Source organism: Mustela lutreola, chromosome 8 (genome assembly GCF_030435805.1).
Source record: "Mustela lutreola isolate mMusLut2 chromosome 8, mMusLut2.pri, whole genome shotgun sequence".
NCBI classification, from domain to species: domain Eukaryota; kingdom Metazoa; phylum Chordata; class Mammalia; order Carnivora; family Mustelidae; genus Mustela; species Mustela lutreola.
Genome location: NC_081297.1, coordinates 112,401,586 through 112,418,700, shown reverse-complemented (window position 1 = coordinate 112,418,700; position 17,115 = coordinate 112,401,586). Strand labels below are relative to the sequence as shown.

Here is a 17,115-nt window from a genome sequence, read left to right as displayed (position 1 = left end):
AGTGCAGCTCCTAAAAGGTTTCTTTCTTTTCTTTTCTTTCTTTTTTTTTTTTTTTAAGATTTTTTATTTTATTTGACAGAGAGAGAGAAATCACAAGTAGGCAGAGAGGCGGGCAGAGAGAGAGAGGGGAGAAAGCAGGTTCCCTGCGGAGCAGAGAGCCCGACGTGGGGCTCGATCCCAGGACCCTGGGATCATGACCTGAGTCGAAGGCAGAGGCTTTAACCCACTGAGCCACCCAGGCGCCCCCTAAAAGGTTTCTTAATGTTATGGACTGAATGCTTCTGTCTCCCCCATCCCCCACCCCAACTTCTTAGGTGGAAATCCTAACCACCATTGCCCCTGTATTAGGAAGTGGGCTCCCTGAGAGATAAGATTAGGTCATGAGGGTGGACACCTCATGAATGGGATTAGTGCCCTGATTAAAAGAGACCTCAGAGGGCAACCTCGTGGTGACACATGGCAAGGAGCTGGCCTCCCAACAGCCAATGGATCTGCTGGTGCTTTGGTCTTGGATTTCCCATCTTCCAGAACTGTGAGAAATAAACATATGTTCCTTAAACCATTGTCTTTGGTACTGTTGGTACAGCAGCATGAAGGGACTAGGACATTTAACGTGTTGGTTCGTTTCCTGCTTGTTCCTCTGCCCTTGTTCCCACCTTTCTGCGCTCTGCCGTGTACTTGGGGGTGGGCTCTAAGACCCAGCAGACTATTCCCTAATCTTCCTCACCAGCTGACTCTTAGGTTTTCCCAGTGAGAAGCCCCAGTTGAACGGGAAGGTAGGGAGAGAAGAGAAAAAATCCTCTTGCTTCTAGCTTCTGTTGGCTTTCCTCTAGCCATAGTGGGGCTGCTGCTGGATCAGGATCTTGTGGCACTCCCAGATCGCCAGTGTGCGGCCTCTTTGTTGGTCCCAGCACCAGCACCTGAAAACCTTTTGTGGTATCTCCCCCAGGTTCTAGCCCCTCCTTTAGAGTTCTGAGCTATGGTAACACTATCTTCTCCATTCTATTTTGTTTTCTTTTCTTTTCTTTTTTTTAAAGATTTTATTTATTTTTCTGAGAGAGAGAACACAAGCAGGGGGACAGGTGGGGCAGAGGGGGACAAGCAGACTCTCTGCTGAGCAGGGAACCGACTCCGGGCTCGATCTCAGAACCCTGAGATCAAGCCTTGAGCTAAGTCAGACACTTATCCAACTGAGCCACCCAGGCACCCCTCTATTTTGTTTACCTAGACTTACCCTGGTGTTTATGGGGGATTGTGCCCCACCCTTCCAAATTCATATGTCGAAATCTTAACCCCCAGTACCTCAGAATATGACTTTTATTTGGAGATAGGGTTCTTCAAGAGGTAGTTAAGTTAAAAAGAGGTCATTAGGGTGGACCCCAATTCAATACGACTCCTGTTCTTATACGAAGGGGAGGTTGGGACCCAGATACACATAAAGGGAAGACCATGTGAAGACAATGGGACCAGATGACCATCTACAAGCAAGAGAGAGAGGCTTCAGAAGAAACCAACCCTGCTGACACCTAGATCTAGGACTTCTGACTTCCAGAACTGTAAGAAAAGAAATTGTTGTTGCTTCGGTCACCAGGTCTGTGGGATTTTGTTAGGGCAGGGCTAGCATACAACTTCAGCTACATCGATTCACCTCTGGGTTAATCCACAGTCCGTGCTTGGCTTTCTCAGCCCTCTCTATGTGGCCAATTTATTAAATTTCCCCTTTGAAATACCTGGAATAGTTTTGTTGTCATAAAACACCTAATACATGTCCTAAGTGTATATATCTCAAACCTGAAAGCCTTTGGGGAAAACAGACATTGACAGAAGTTTGGGGTGATTTTCCTTTTTTTTTGGTAATCAAGAAATATTCTTTTAATAGTTTTGTACCTAATTTTGAGAGCTCTTTAAGAAAAACAAAATGCAAAACAACAACAACAACAAAAAACAAAACAAAACAAAAAAAGAAAAACAAAATGCTCACTTTTGAAAATCAAACACTTACATATTTAATGCTTCTTTCTTTCTTTTCTTATTTTTATTTTTTTGGTCTTATTTTGTTTTGTTTTTGCATCTAATCTTAGTGGGCCTAAACTTTCCTTTTCTCACTTTACATTTAGAGCCCCGCTAACTGCTTCCTCAGAGTGTACATAATTAAATGGCCTTTCCCCACCTGTCTAAGCAGTTTGGGCTCAGTCCCTACCCTTGTTTTGCTTTGCCTAATAAAAGTTGGCTGAAGGGAGTATGGTGTGGCCAGCCTTGATAATGAGATAAATTTTGCCACAGTCCTGCCCACTCTCTGACTTGGATAACTCCTATCAGATCCTTTAGTACTTAGCCTCTAACACTTTTCATGATATCTCCTCCCCTGAACAACGTGTTATAGGCTAGGATCCTCAGGATACTGATTCTGAGATGAAGGGGTTTTATGGGGAAATGGTCTTGGAAACAACTGCTGCAAAGGAGCAAGGAGAATGGGCTGGGGAGAGGGAGAAGGTGAAGGGCATTGCAATAGCCTTCTCAACTCACCCTTGGGGCTGGAAACTGAGATATGGCTTCAGAGAGATCCTGCCTGGGCCATGGAATGTGGCTAGGGAGGATGCCTGACCTTAGTGAGGCAGGTTCCTCAGTAGAGGCCAGAGGGATCCTGCCCTCTACTGAGGTGTGAGCTGCCATCAAGCAAGGCTTCTAGTAGCTGCAGGCTGAGTGCCTCGGTGCCCAAGGGGTATCCGGGTGGCACACCGTGGCATCCACTGTGATCGGTCTAGAGAAGGTTCTCAGGGACTCAGGGTGCCATCATTACGTACTGTGATAGTATGTTCAGGTGTCTGTCTGAGCCTATGGGCTCCTTGGGGTCAAGAGCCTCATTTGTTGTCTCTCCGCATCCAGTAAGCACACGGTATACAGGAGGCACTAATCAGTGTCGAATGTAGTGGAGGAGACGTGTTTACTTGTTTTACCCAGTCATGGCAGTGGGCGGGGAATTTAATGTGGCACGCTGCCTTCTGAGAATGGAGTTAAACAAGTCTTATTTTCAGTCCCATTTTGGAGAGGCTTTGTGATTCAATCTGTAGAATAAGAACCCTGGAGGACACCTTTCGGGCAGAGTGGAAAGCCTGAAGGTGTGCAGGGTGAATCACTGATAAACTGGAAGAGACAAACACACGGAGAATGAGGAGCGCAGGTCTGGGCATTGTATTCGCGTCAGCTGCTCTGTATTCACAGGCACGACTTGGGGCCCTGAGCAGTGCAGGCTTTTGTTCCACCACTGCTGCTTCCAGCAGCCTCCGAAGTCCTCTGGCCTCTGACTCAGCCGCAGAGACAAGGAAGAGAAAGAGTTGAAAGGCGGCAACATCAACAGGAAATAAAACATTTTTATTGAATATCCATGTAATATGTTAAGTCATTTTTAACAACAATCAGAAAACTATTGTGGGGTCACTACACAAAGTCAAACAAAATTTAAACCACTTCATCAAAAACGAAGGTAAATACAGCTAAAGTAGTTGGCTCGCGGGCCACGAGCCATATGGCAGAAGAGAACACCCCAACATTTCTACAAGATACAGAGAAAACCCACACATAGAAACACTCAAGCAGGCAGTAAATATACACAAAGGCAACTAGGATCTTTCTAGAGCATCAGCTTCTAATAGTTTACACAGCTTTGTCAGAAAGGTACATGTGGCGTGTCTGAGGATGAATCTTGGTCTTAAAGCAGGTTCAGTCACTGACTGGTGAAACATGGCGTAGTCCCAACTGATTCTATGGTGACAATCCCATGTCTGGCAGTGTTGCAAGAGAATGCATTAGTAGTACTTTAATGTGAGAAATAATGTGTGTTCGGCAGCTTGAACCTGCTTGCCTGAAAGTGTTGTTTCAGTGTGAACAACTTAAAGCTGAATACAGTGAAATTAAATATCTGTTTCTGATGTTGAAAGAATTTTTAAAAGACAGTCGACTCCCTCTCTTTGGTAGAGTTTGGTCTCTTAAATTGGAAAGATTCTCATTTGACTCTTCTGTTCAAACTGATATGAAATCTCACATCATGACTTGTGCATCTTCTATTATCTATTCTTTTTTTTTTTTTTTTTTTTTAATATGGACCATCCACAGAAGAGAGAGAGGTTATACTCCCTTGTCCTTTGTGTCTGGCCCAGTCCTGACGAGTTTGCCTGTGGTGACTGGGCTGAAAGGCCAAGGGCTTGCTTCTTCTTTGATGAGAAAAGAAGAATGACAGGAATTCTAGTTTTATCAGGAAACAGCCAGGCCGGTGCAGTGAAGCCTCCCATCAGCCCTTTCTGAATTCTCTGTAGTTTTTGGAAAACGCGGCATGGTATCCTAAAGTCTGAACATGAGGCTAATGCTCGGTTTTCCTCCGTCTTGTTTTGGTATTCGTGAAGACAAACTTTCACCTCAGCGCGTCACTGCTGTCTGTGGCCTAGGAGCTGTGATGGGCCACGGAAGTGCGTGGATGCAGCGTGAGCTAATTGGCTGCCCTTCCACAAAGCGGTCGTCTACCAGAGTGGGGAAAAACATGGAAGATTGCACAGTGCTTGACAAAATGCTGTGTGTTCCACCCCAGTCTATGTATCTTTCTTGTCCTATGCATAGCTTTTCAGTTCTGAATTGGTCCTTTGTAATGAGAACTGTTTGTGCTACACACACCTTGGGCAGTGCAGTAGAAGGGAATGGCAGTATTGTTACAACATCACTACGGAATAAATTGAGTGCTATCCACTGAGGAAACTACGTGTCTAAGCACACACGGCAGTCACAGTGTTACACAGAGCAGTCCTTGAAGACTCTTATGGAATGACTAGTAGCTTCATAATAGTGCCATTTACTACATAATGACATTGAGAACATTAAAAACTCCTCCTAAATCAAGCATCTAGTATACATAAGAGGTTGCTCCAGTTTGCTAGAACTTGTTCTTGGTATTGTTTCACCTTTTTTTTTTTAAAGGACAAATTAAAACTTATTTAAGTAAAAAGAGCATATAAAAAGATCACTAGCTGTTTTGGCTTAATTGAAGTGCATTCAGAACTATGGCTAATTGTTTATTTTTTCATCTTTTGATGGGATTACAATACTGTCTGTTTACCACAAAGTAATTTTGTGTAATAAGCACAGATTGCTGTGTTAAAAATATTCTGCATTCCTTCTAATATGGTTTTGTATAATAAAATATTTTGTTACAAAGTCTAATGTGCAAACCTTTTGGAATTATTATAGGTATGAAATCTGGAACAGAATTCACAGGATGCACGTTTGTATAAAGGTGATAACGGAGAGCTACTTTTTTTTTCTTTTTAAATAGTCAGGCAATATTTCAGAAATGCTGAATTCTCAGCTTCTTCCCACCCACCCCGTCCCCAAACAAATGCACCCACACACCCATACACCCACACCCCCCACACATACACACACACGGAACACCGTCGCGTTGTTACTCTATATGCAGTAATATGAAATCTTTGACTCCTGTTCAGTTGCTTCCTTGAATGTAGGAGTGAAGCCCTGGTTTTAGCTTTGTAGATGTGTACAGACAGATGCTGTTCTGCTTTGTGGCTATGCTTCCTGGAGGTCAGTCTGGATGCTGTTCAGATCATGCTAATTTGCCTGTGAAGAAATTCTACAAAATTGGATTCACCCACCAAATATGTGGTGTCAGTGTATCTTGGTTCTCAAATGATTGGTAGAAAGCTCAGGTTTAAGTTGTCCTTTAAGATGTCAGTTTGACTGTACTAGTGCCTTACAAGTTGATATTTTTGCTGGAATGCAGACAATACTATATTTACCATATAATATATTATCAGCTCTCCTATATTTCAGTCAATTTACATAATTTAAAATAGAACATCTTATTAAAAACATCTAGATATACACAGATTAGGAAACGCTAACAACATACAAATACACAAACTAGAAATAAATCTTCAGCATACTGGTATATACAACAGTGTGATACAATAAATAATTTCAGTCATGCTCTATCTACACATCATATTGCTTAAAAGAAGAGTAGATTTGGAGGGCAGTGGCATAATGAAGGGCTTAGGGGCTCTCTACGTTTAAATTTGTGCAAATTAAAACAGGATTTGAAGTACCACAGAGTTGTGTTAGGAATGCATGGCTGGATAGATGAAAGGACCCATATTACTGAGGTATTTACAGATACTGGCTAAAGAGCACTATGTGGGCAAACGCAGAAAGGCTTCTTTCCTTTACTTCTTGACCGCCAGCATGGCGTCAACTTCCTCCTCTACCTGTAGGGTGTGCCACTGGGCAATGGGTCGCCTGGGGTTGGCCAGCATGTCTGACCAGTGTCGCAGCTCTGCTCCGGTGCTATTGTAGCCCACAAAGACTTTGCCGATGGCATCGTTCTTGCCAATCTTGTCATAGTCCAAAACAGTTACCACCACTTGCACTTTCTGCAAGAGGACACAAAAAAAACATTAATCACCCTGTCCTCTTACAAAGCTGTCTGGAGATCGAAACCACTGGAAATAAGACCCAGTCTCAAAATACCAGGCCGAGACTGAAAATGACTCGTATGTGAAAACCTGAGTGCAATTCCTATTTCAACATTACGTCACCACCATCACTGTCTTCAGCTTCTCCAAGATACTGAATAAATGTTAAATTCTGTCAGGTATTTGGCACAATTCTAAGTCTTTTATGTGAACTATTCATTTACTTCTCATAATAGATCCTATTAATATTGCCATTACACAAAGAAGATGCCGTTAAGTTCCTGGCCTGGGGTTGTGCAAGGAACGAGTGGCTTGGTTTTCACAATCTATGCCGTAATCCACCATACCTTCTGTCTTTGGGTCCCTTCTGTCCCCCACCCTTTGTGTCCCCCATCATCCCTTCTGTCAACTGTGTCCACCTCTAAGTCCATTTGTTTCAACTGTCTCATCAGCAAGATTTTTGGCATTGGTATAATATAATAATAATCCCATGATTATTGTGAGCATTAAATGTGACAATAGAGTGAAACATCTTTAAAAAGCAATAACTAAAGATAATTTCCCCATTTATACATTTTCTCAATAAACATTTGCTGAGTAACTGTTGTGTATCCAGCGCTGATCTCAAATGGAAATAACCTTTTAGCCACACAAGATTTACTTCAGTTGTCCCATTACCCTGTGAGAGTTTATTTAATAACTTACTTTTTAGAACTGCCTGAATTGACGAAAGCAAACCCATGCCATTATGATATGAAAGACACACTTTTTGAAAGCACATTTTAGTACTGCTTCCGAAGTAATGGATTAGTCAAAATATGTGAAGGCTCTAATCTAGAAACTGAGTGCAGGGATAAAGGTAGAGCTTAGAATAAAGTAGAATGCATAACATTTGGTGGCCAGAGTTAAAAGGAACAGAAAATGGAATGATGGAAGCCAGGGCCAGATGAAGGTCCTGCTGAGTTCTGGTCCTTTCATGGACTTTGTACTCCGAGGACTGCATTATTGCCCCAGTGTACTGAGAGATGGCACCCCTGGACAGCGTCACAGCAGAGAAAATAACCACTCTTGAAAGTGGAATTTAGAATGTAAAATGTAACACATTGGCAATAAAGGAAACAAACCTTCTTCCCTTATGTAGCCTTGGATTGATTCCTTTATCAAGGGCATCATCTATCCACCAGATGATTTTGGAAAAGAGAACAGAATCACTTTGGTTCTCAGGAAAATTCTCAGAGCTTCTCCCAAGCAAATTTGTCAGGAAGAAAGCATATTGCAGAGAATGGGGAGTAGGAGCTAATTACAGACATTATGCACAAAGGTGAAATGGGCTTTTTGGAGGCTGGAGTGGGTTATGATTGTTTCACCCAGGAATGTACTGGTTAATCATACTCAGGACATTATATCCTTCTGAAGGTCTTGGATTAATTTTTGTAGCTGCATATATAGTTTATTTATACATTTTGGGGGTATAACATTTACATGTACTTTTGGAAATCAGCATATTTTGCTCATAATGTATTTCATAGGGATATATATAGAGAGAAAACAGATAATCTTATAACCTCAGAATAAAGGAAACCCAGACCCCTATTTTAGTACATAAAATGTTCAACTGTTTCTCTAAGAAAACTAGGAAAACAAATCTCCTGGGGAAAACTAAAAAAGAGACGAGAGGAAGAAGAAAGAAAAGAACAAATTGACAAGAGAAACAGAGAAAGAGGAGGGATGTAGTCAGAGATGGGCTCATCATTGCCATGCCTAAAAGTACTCTATGATGGGTTCAGGTTTCCTCTGTCCTGACAGAGTACTAGCTCCTCTAAAATGCTGCCCCCAGAAACCCAGGATATGTCTTGTTTTTAATGTGCTTCACTTATTTTTAAGATTTTATTTATTTGAGAGAGAAAGAGGGTGCGTGTGGGCCACGAGCTGCTGGTGTGGGGGTCGGGGAGATGGTATGCTGGGCAGAGGGAGAAGCCAGCTGGCTCTCTACTGGGCAGGGAGTCTGATGCATGACCTAGCTTAAGTCAGAGGCTTAAGCAACTGAGCCACCAGGCACCCCCTTCAGTTTAATATATTTACATTTGCACAATTTATTGTTGCAAAAGGACATTTACTTCTTTTTTTTTTTTTTTTTTAACAGATGTAGAATTGTAGCTCAAAGAAAATTTACGGTAGGATTTTTCATAACAATACCTTGTCTTAAATTGTTTTACAGTATTAAAAAACAAAGCTCAGGGTGCCTGGATGGCTCAGTTGGTTAAGTGTCTGTCTTTAGCTCAGGTCATGATCCCAGAGTCCTGAGATCAAGCCCCACATTGGGTTTCCTGCTTGCCTGGGAACCTTCTCCCTCTCCCTCTGCCTGCCACTCCCCCTGCTTGTGCTCTCTCTCTCTGTCAAATAAATAAATAAACTTAAATAAAATAAAAAATAAAAAACAAAACTTCAAGAGGTATTCATTTCCATAGGAGTAAGCTCTTAGAACTCAAAAGAGTTCACTGAACAAATATCGCAAAATAAATTGAAGAAAATTGGGTGTCTTTGGGGGTTGCCAGTTGGTCTAAAGCAGTGACCTCAGTAGCTCTGGCTAGTAAACAGGTGACTGGGGACAGGGAATCAGTGTCCTCTGCAATGTCGTTTACTTATATAACAACTGTTGAAAGTAAATATATGTAAATTGCTACCATGTGAAAATGTACACGAGAAAGGTTAAATAAAGACCATGAAGTGATGGTAGATTGCTATTGATTTTTAAAGAACTACCCCATGCAATACAATAAATACTCCTGGCAACATGTAGCTTTTTAAATTGAAGTAAATTAAAATTAATAAAATTTCTTGATCACACTAGTGGCTGAAGTGCTCATTACCTACTTGCTGTTGACTACTGTATTGGACCACACAGATGATAAAACATTTCCATTGTCAAAGAGAGTTCTAGTAGACAACATTGGTCCATATATTGTTTTAATTTTATTGTTAGATCTATTTTCTAATAAAGTGTTAATTTGAAAAAGACAAAATTAATACTGTGAATAGTAATGGTGATGGGAACTATTTACTGAGCGTTCACCATTCCAAATGATTTCATACGCATAATCATATGGATTCTATTGTTCCTATTTTATATGTGAGGAGATTCTAAGCCTTGGTTTCCTTATATATAAAATTGGGATAATAACCTCTCTCATAAGATTATTGTAAAAGACTTAATGAGATTATGTATGTAAAGTGCTTAAATTGGGGCCAGACACATAATAAATATACAATAAATGCGGCTATTATATTAGCTTTCTTCATGGAATAAAAGTGTGATTTGTCATAAGATACTATATTCTAAATTAGATTCTAGATTAAAGTAAAAATATGCAACTAAAGAATATTTACTGGTGTTTTATAGTCTGGACCTTTAGAAATTTCCATGGTGTAGTTTTAGTGCCTACACTTCATTTCTCCTTCACGTTGTGGGGAAACTTTTATAGGACCAAAGAGATAGACCTATATCAATTATTTAATAAAATGTAAAAGTACTGTTGCTTTAAGGCATTTGACTTTCTAACAGCCAATATCCATTAAAGATTAGCAAGAAATAGCCAATAGTTATTGGATGTGAACTTTGAGTTCCAATAGTAACACTGTGGCTAGAAGGTAAGAGAACCTAAAATTATTTAAAAATTGCTAAATAATAAGATCATATACTATTATTGTGGCTACATGTAGCATCCTGTTCTGAACATCTTACCCACAGAGTCCTTTAATAGAATATTCCCTATCATAACAATCATTATCTAGCAAATTAAGGTTTCATCTTTACAAAAATATCCTTCCTTTCCAACTCAGAAACAGGAAGTTAAATATAAGGTATTAAAAATATGACTTAGTCTGATATTTCTATTTTTAACCACAATTTAATAATGAAAGAGTAAAGATGATGCATATTTATCATCAACTAAAATATTTCTTTTATCTCTCTCTCTCTCTTTTTTTGCTATAAGGCTGTGATAAGGAGAACTCCATATTGTGGCCTGGGAATGAATAGTGAAAGTTCATTTTCTTTTGGCCTTTTAACATTTATGGTACTTTTTGAGTTAGCAGAGTCGTTGTGTTGATTTTCTTTTTCCTACTTTATTTCTGCTCACCCGAATGCCAGCTGTTTTTGGCTGACGAGTCAGCACATCTTGTGCTGTATATTTCATCATTTCCTTCTTGATGTAGCTTGATTATCAAGTGTGCATGGGAATAAGAATGACAAATCTAATGAAGGCATGTGCACTGATAATTTACAAGGTTTGTGCATTTCATCTATGCGGTCTGAAGAAATAAAACTGAATAGGAAGACAAAATTATGTTTGACAGTACCTGGATTTGCTCAAAGGGTACTTCAAAGCTGAATGACTCATTGTAGTAGGGGTTAAGTGTGTTCTTTTTAATTGTTGTCTTTTTCTTCTTCAGCCTCTTGCCATTCTGCATCAGATGGATCTTCACATAAGGATCTGAAAAACAGAAACAAAAACTTTAGGAGATCAAGAATACATAGTTTAGGTCGTCCTCTCTGAAAGGGGCGGCCCCAACTGGTCGGTTTGATTCTTGATGCTTGACACGAAATAAAGCTTTGCTTGACTTAAAAAAAAAAAAAAAAAAAAAAAAAAAAAAGAATACATAGTTTAGACTATAATTTAGCTTATTAAAAAAAACTCGAGTATTCCCAACAGGAAAATCACTTTATAGTATATATTTAATATATTTTTAAAAATGTAAGCATTCTTTACTGAAAGATTTTAAGTAACCTCTGGGCCAGGTTTTTGCCATGCTCTCTCAATATTTATAGCTGGATTTAGGGGATAAGAGCCATAGTGTGCTAACAAACCAGCAATTTGAGGGGGATTGGGGAATAGTCTTGACATGTAACATTTGCCAGTTACCAGTTAACATCTACCAGTTCCATGGTAGAAATACTCTCAGCATGGCTAATTTCAAGCTACTAAATAGTTTAACAACTAGCTTACCAAATCCCTGAAAATACTAATAATTGGCTCTTCTGAGCTGGCAAAGTAGTAGTTGCAGCACCACTGCATGGGAGTAAAACTCTTGACAAAAGGACAAAGGAGCCATTTCATGCATTCATTTATTCATTTACTCAGTCAATATTAGTTAGGCTCCAGGGATACAAATAAAACCGATCATTGCTGTTTTCATGAGGAAACTTCAGACTCGTGGGGGGAGGGAGAGAGTAGGCTTGTAAAGAAATGAAATGCATATGAAATTACAAGTTGAAGAGAGTGCTCTAGAATAGAGCAAGAACAGAGATAGGATTGAGAAGAGCAGGGATAGTATGATGACCCTAAGGTAGCAATGGAATTCTTAGATTGCTCAAGTATGGGCTCTCTGTGGAGGTAACATTTAAACTGAGATTTGAAGGCTAAAGGGAGAGAAGAGGCTGTGTGTGTGTGTGTGTGTGTGTGTGTGTGTGTTTATGTGTGTGGTGTGTGTGCAGTGATGGGTGGGGTATAGGTGGCAAGGGCAGAGAGAGAGAAAGAGAGAGAGATCTATTGATCCAGTACCTGTGCCTGAAAATCCCTAGGTAGAGAGTAAGTCAGTGCACATAGAAGTAATGAGAAAAGGAGCAGGATTCCCTCAGCAGTTTCCCCAAAGCCTCATTAAGTAAAGGTAAAGTAATAAGCAAATCAATGGAGGGGTAAGACAATTCTCATTCACAGTTCTCATTACTAATGGATGAACGAGGTACCTTCAGCCTTCAGGTTATTAAGAACCAACACCCAGCTCTGACAGTAACATCTTTCTACTGTTTTCTTAAGTATTTGTTCGGTTTACATGTGATGCATATTCATTATAGAAAGACATCGGAAAACAATGATAAACAAAGAGAAAAAAAAAATCATCCATGATTTTCCTCCCTTAAAATAAGCCGTGCTAAGCTTTCTAAAATTGCCTTCCTCTCCTTCAGTATGTGTAAAGGTTGGAGAAACTTTTACAGATAACCTAGTTTAATAGCCACGAATTTTTAGATAACAACATTTTCTGGTAATTTTTTCAGCACAATAAAATTCTGGCTTATTATTGGAAAACGTTTACACATACATCAAACAGGCCAAAACCGGCAGCAACTTCATAGACAAACAAACAAAATTAAAAAAAAAAAAGGAAAGAAACCTTTCTTCTTTGGCCTCTTTAATCATCTCATACAAACCAGCTGTTGATAGTACAGCTTAGTGCATACACAAAGAAGTGCTACTGGAATTCTCGGAGTAAGACTGTTTTGTGTGTGTATGTGTGTGTGTGTGCGTGCGCGCACGCGCGCGTGTGTTCAAACAGTTTTTCTTTTCCCCCTTCTTGGAGATTGTAACGAACGTGGTCCCATTACAAGTAGAGTCAGAAGTAGGACAGACAATGCTCCCAAGGCTGGCGAGTTAATTCAAACTTCAAAATGGCTGACCCCAACAATAGGTACAGAACATACAATGAAAATAAAATTACACACACATTTTCCTTTCTAAGTATTCTTTAAAAAATAATTTATTTCTTTGACAGAGATCACAAGTAGGCAGAGAGAGAGAGAGAGAGAGCGAGCGAGCGCGCGGAGGGAAGCAGGCTCCTCGTGGAACAGAGAGCCCGATGCGGGGCTCAATCCCAAGACCCTGGGACCATGACCTGAGCCGAAGCAGACGCTTTAACCCACTGAGACACCCAGGCGCCCCTCTTTCTAAGTATTTGTAAGAGAAAAGCCCGGCCTAGGCGACGGTGGCGCTCTTCTCCTTCCCTGCTGCAGATTCACGTGGTGGTCCGGGCTGTGTGGGAGCGAGCACGTGTCACTGCGGGGGCGCCGCCAGCCGGCCGGACTCGGCTTGGCGACCCAGTGTAGATTCGGAGACTGGACGTAGAGGGTCAATTGGTCATGGCGGCCTCTCTGTTCGTTGTTTTAAAGTTTAGCTTTTCCTTTTTTGCTGTCTGGTCATCCTCATCGGGCTTCTTCTTGGCGTCCCCACCACCCCCTCCTCATCTTCAGCGGCCTGTTTGCCTGTAGCCGCCTCAGCCTCAGCGTTCTATCTCTACCCTCTTCACCATCGGCTTCCTCTTCCTCCTCTTCTCCATGTACCTCATTGCTGGCTCCCCATTTCCCTCATTCTCCGCGTCCCCATTAGCAGCGGCGTCTTTTTCATTCCTGGCCTCCTCCGCTGCGTCCTTCTGTACGCGGAGGCGGTGATCCCGCAGCAGGTGTCCGGCTGAGGGGCGGCTGAGGGGCGGCTGAGCCCACGCAGCGCCTTACAAGCAACGCGAGACTTGGGCACGCTGGTGAGGGCGTGGCTGGAGCCCGTTGGCTGCCACGGTGGCCGTGAGAGGCCGCAACCAGACGCCAGAACCACGCGAAGGTGACTTTTCTAGAGCAGCCAATGCGACCGGAAGCGGTTGTTCTTATCTTTCTCTTCCTATCCGCCAGTAGAACGTAACTCCTGTGGGACAGTTACTCTGCCTGCGGTGTTCACTAGTTGAATTTACTGAATAGTGCCTGGCGCCATTCAGTGTTTTTTGAGTGATAAGTGAGGCTTACTTAGGGTCTGGTAATCGGGATCTCCTTACTCTTGGTGCAGTCATCTTCCACTGTCCCAAAGCCCCGCACTGGGCTCCCTGCTCAGCAGGCAATCTGAGTGTGTGTAGCTTGGGGTTTTGGTTTTTGTTTTTAATGCTACATCCACTCAAGGGGTTTGTAATGAAGATTTTCAACGTAAGATTTTCAACCAGACCTAGACAGAAGGAACCAGCTCCCTTAACTAAATAGTTGGCCAGTTAAACAATCCACTGTAAATAATTGCAAATGTCGGGGGCGGGGGGATGGATTTTTTCACCCATAAACCATTTTGCTCTTCACAACTAATACTGAATTTTGGTTCAGAGATCTTGTTTGCTTAAGAACTTCCCGGGCTCCTCTGTCCAAACCCCTTGTATATTTACAAAGATGGGCAAGTCTCCAGCTGCTTTTTGGCACTGACTGAATACCTAAATACTAAATACCCATAAATCAATGTTTATGCCTCCTATGTTCATGTGTTGAAACTTTATCAGCCTAACTGAGGTAGAACTTTTCTCAAGAGATGCATGATGACTACATATTTATTCATTTAACACAGTAAATGACAAGAAAATTCCTGTGCACCTGCATTTGAGTAAGCAAATTAAAAACCCAGCAAGATAATTTCAGATTCAGATATATGTTCTGATGTGATGTGATTAATGCCTTGGGGAGAACAAGATAATTTAGAAAGGGAGTTCAGCAAAGTCTTCATTGAGGAGGTCAGGTTTGAGCTAAGAACAAAATGACAGGAAGGAGCCAGTCATTTGAAGATGTGGTGGAAGCGTGTATCAACCAGAAGGAACGGGACACGCAAAGGCCCTACAGAGCACATCCTTTTGCATGTTTGTGGAACAAAAGGAAAGCAAGGGGGAGAAAGGTAGCTGCAGAAGTCAGAGAGGTCACTGCTAACTGTCACTTTCATAAGCAGAATCTGCCAATTCTGACAGTGATTCAGAAATATTCTATAATGTCACGATACTTACAAGAACGGACAGAGGGCTGGAGGAGGAGCTGGTTTGGGGTTGCCATAAATGGGCAGAGTTAGTTTTTGTCTTTGCAGATTCATCCTAATACAGGTATCAAAGCACTTACTTTGCAGGCAGAATTTCCATCTTAATCACAATCAAGGCTGACAGTAACTCAGAGGTCTTATCCTTCCCGGACCCCCGCCAAATTTATTGAGAGAGAGGTTGACACATAATGCTGTGTAAGTTTAAGGTGTGCAGTGTGACGATTTCTTATCCATATGTATTGTGTACTGATCACCACAGTATGTTTCGTTAACACATCCATCTTACATAATTACAATGTTTATAACACCCATCTCACGTAATCACTATATTTCCTTTATGGTGAGAACCTTTAAGATATACTCTCTTCAGCAGCTTTCAGTTAAACAGTATAGCTTTGCCAGCTATAGTTACCATACTATATATTAGATCTCCCAAATATATTCATCCTTTAAGTTTGTACCCTTTGATCAACATGTCCTCTTTTCCCTTTTCCCCTAGCTTGGAAACCACCATCTTATTCTCTGTTTTCTATGACTTTGGAATTTATTTTTTATTTTTATTTTTTAAAGATTTATTTATTTTATTTACTTGAGAAAGAGTAGGAGAGAGCACAGAGGGAGAGGGAGAAAGCACAGAGAGAGGGAGAAGCAGATTCCCTTCTGAGCAGAGAGCCCGGTGTGGGGGTCCATCCCCGGACCCCTAGATCATGACCTCAACCAAAGGCAGATGCTTAACCAAGTGAGCTACCCGAGCAGTGCCCCTAAGTGTTTGAAATTAAAAAACAAACAAACAAAAAAACCCAAAAAAATCCCAGATTCCATATATAAGTGAGGTAATGGCGAATTTGTGTCTGTCTGACTTACTTCACTTAGCATAATGCACTTAAGGTCCATCCATGTTGTTGCAAATGATAGGATTTCCTTCTTTTTTATGGCTGAATAATATTTTTAATTTATATATATGTTATATTTTTGTTCTAGAATACTATGAATAATAATAATAATTAGTAATATTTAGAATATTTTATTTTTATATGTTTATTGTATATAGTATATATACTCATACTACATCTTCTTTATCCATTTATCTACCAGACAGGTAGGTTATGTCCACATCTCGGCTAATGTGAATAATGTTGCAATGAATATAGGGATACAGATCTCTTTTTAAGATAATGATTTCATTTCCCTTAGGTTTACGCCCAGAAATGGGATTACTAGATCACAGGGTAGTTCTCTTTTTAATTTTTTAAGAACATCCATGCTGTTTTCCATAGTGGCTGCACCAGTTTGCATTCCCACCAATGGTGCCTGAGGGTTCTCTTTTCTTCATATCCTAGCAGGTGCTTGTTATCTCTTGTCTTTTTTTTTTTTTTTTTAAAGATTTTATTTATTTATTTGACAGAGAGAGATCACAAGTAGGCAGAGAGGCAGAGAGAGAGAGGAGGAAGCAGGCTCCCCGCTGAGCAGAGAGCCCAATGCGGGACTCGATCCCAGAACCCTGAGATCATGACCTGAGCCGAAGGCAGCGGCTTAACCCACTGAACCACCCAGGCGCCCCATCTCTTGTCTTTTTGATAATGGCCATTCTAAGACATGTGAGGTGATATCTCATTGTGGCTTTGACCTGCATCTCCCTGGTGATTAGTAAAGTTGAGTGTCTTTTCAGGCACCTGTTGGTCATTTGTATGTCTTCTCTTGAAAAATGTTTATTTAGATCCTCTGCCCATTTTTAAACATATAATTATTATTTTGTTATTAAGATGTATGAGTTCCTTAAATATTTTGGATGTTAGTCCTTATCTAATATATAGTTTGCTATTTTCTCACATTCCATAGGTTGTGAGAGATCTTATTCTTTAGCACCTTTTGTGCCTGGATAAGTTTTGGCTGTCTAAGACTGATATGTTATATATTTAAGGTGGACCTATTTAAGGGTCTTCTTGGCTCAGCCATCTGAAGTCTTAGATTGCTCTCCACTTCTCCAGTCTTCTCCATTGTCATTCAACCTGGATTGGCTTAATTGTGTTCTCTGGTTC

The 17,115-nt window shown here is 40.9% G+C and overlaps 1 protein-coding gene across 3 annotated transcripts in view; it reads right to left on the bottom strand.

The window, feature by feature from the left end:
- Positions 1 to 3,353: 3,353 nt before the first annotated feature.
- Positions 3,354 to 17,115, bottom strand: part of SYT1 (synaptotagmin 1) — a 547,301-nt gene continuing 533,539 nt past the window's right edge. For all 3 annotated transcript variants that reach the window (XM_059186404.1, XM_059186406.1, XM_059186405.1), the window contains 2 exons: positions 10,836 to 10,969; positions 3,354 to 6,434 (listed from right to left, as the gene is read on the bottom strand). In XM_059186404.1, coding sequence (XP_059042387.1) covers positions 6,228 to 6,434; positions 10,836 to 10,969 — 341 coding nt within the window. In that variant the 3' untranslated portion in view covers positions 3,354 to 6,227. The remainder of the gene's footprint in view (positions 6,435 to 10,835; positions 10,970 to 17,115) is intronic.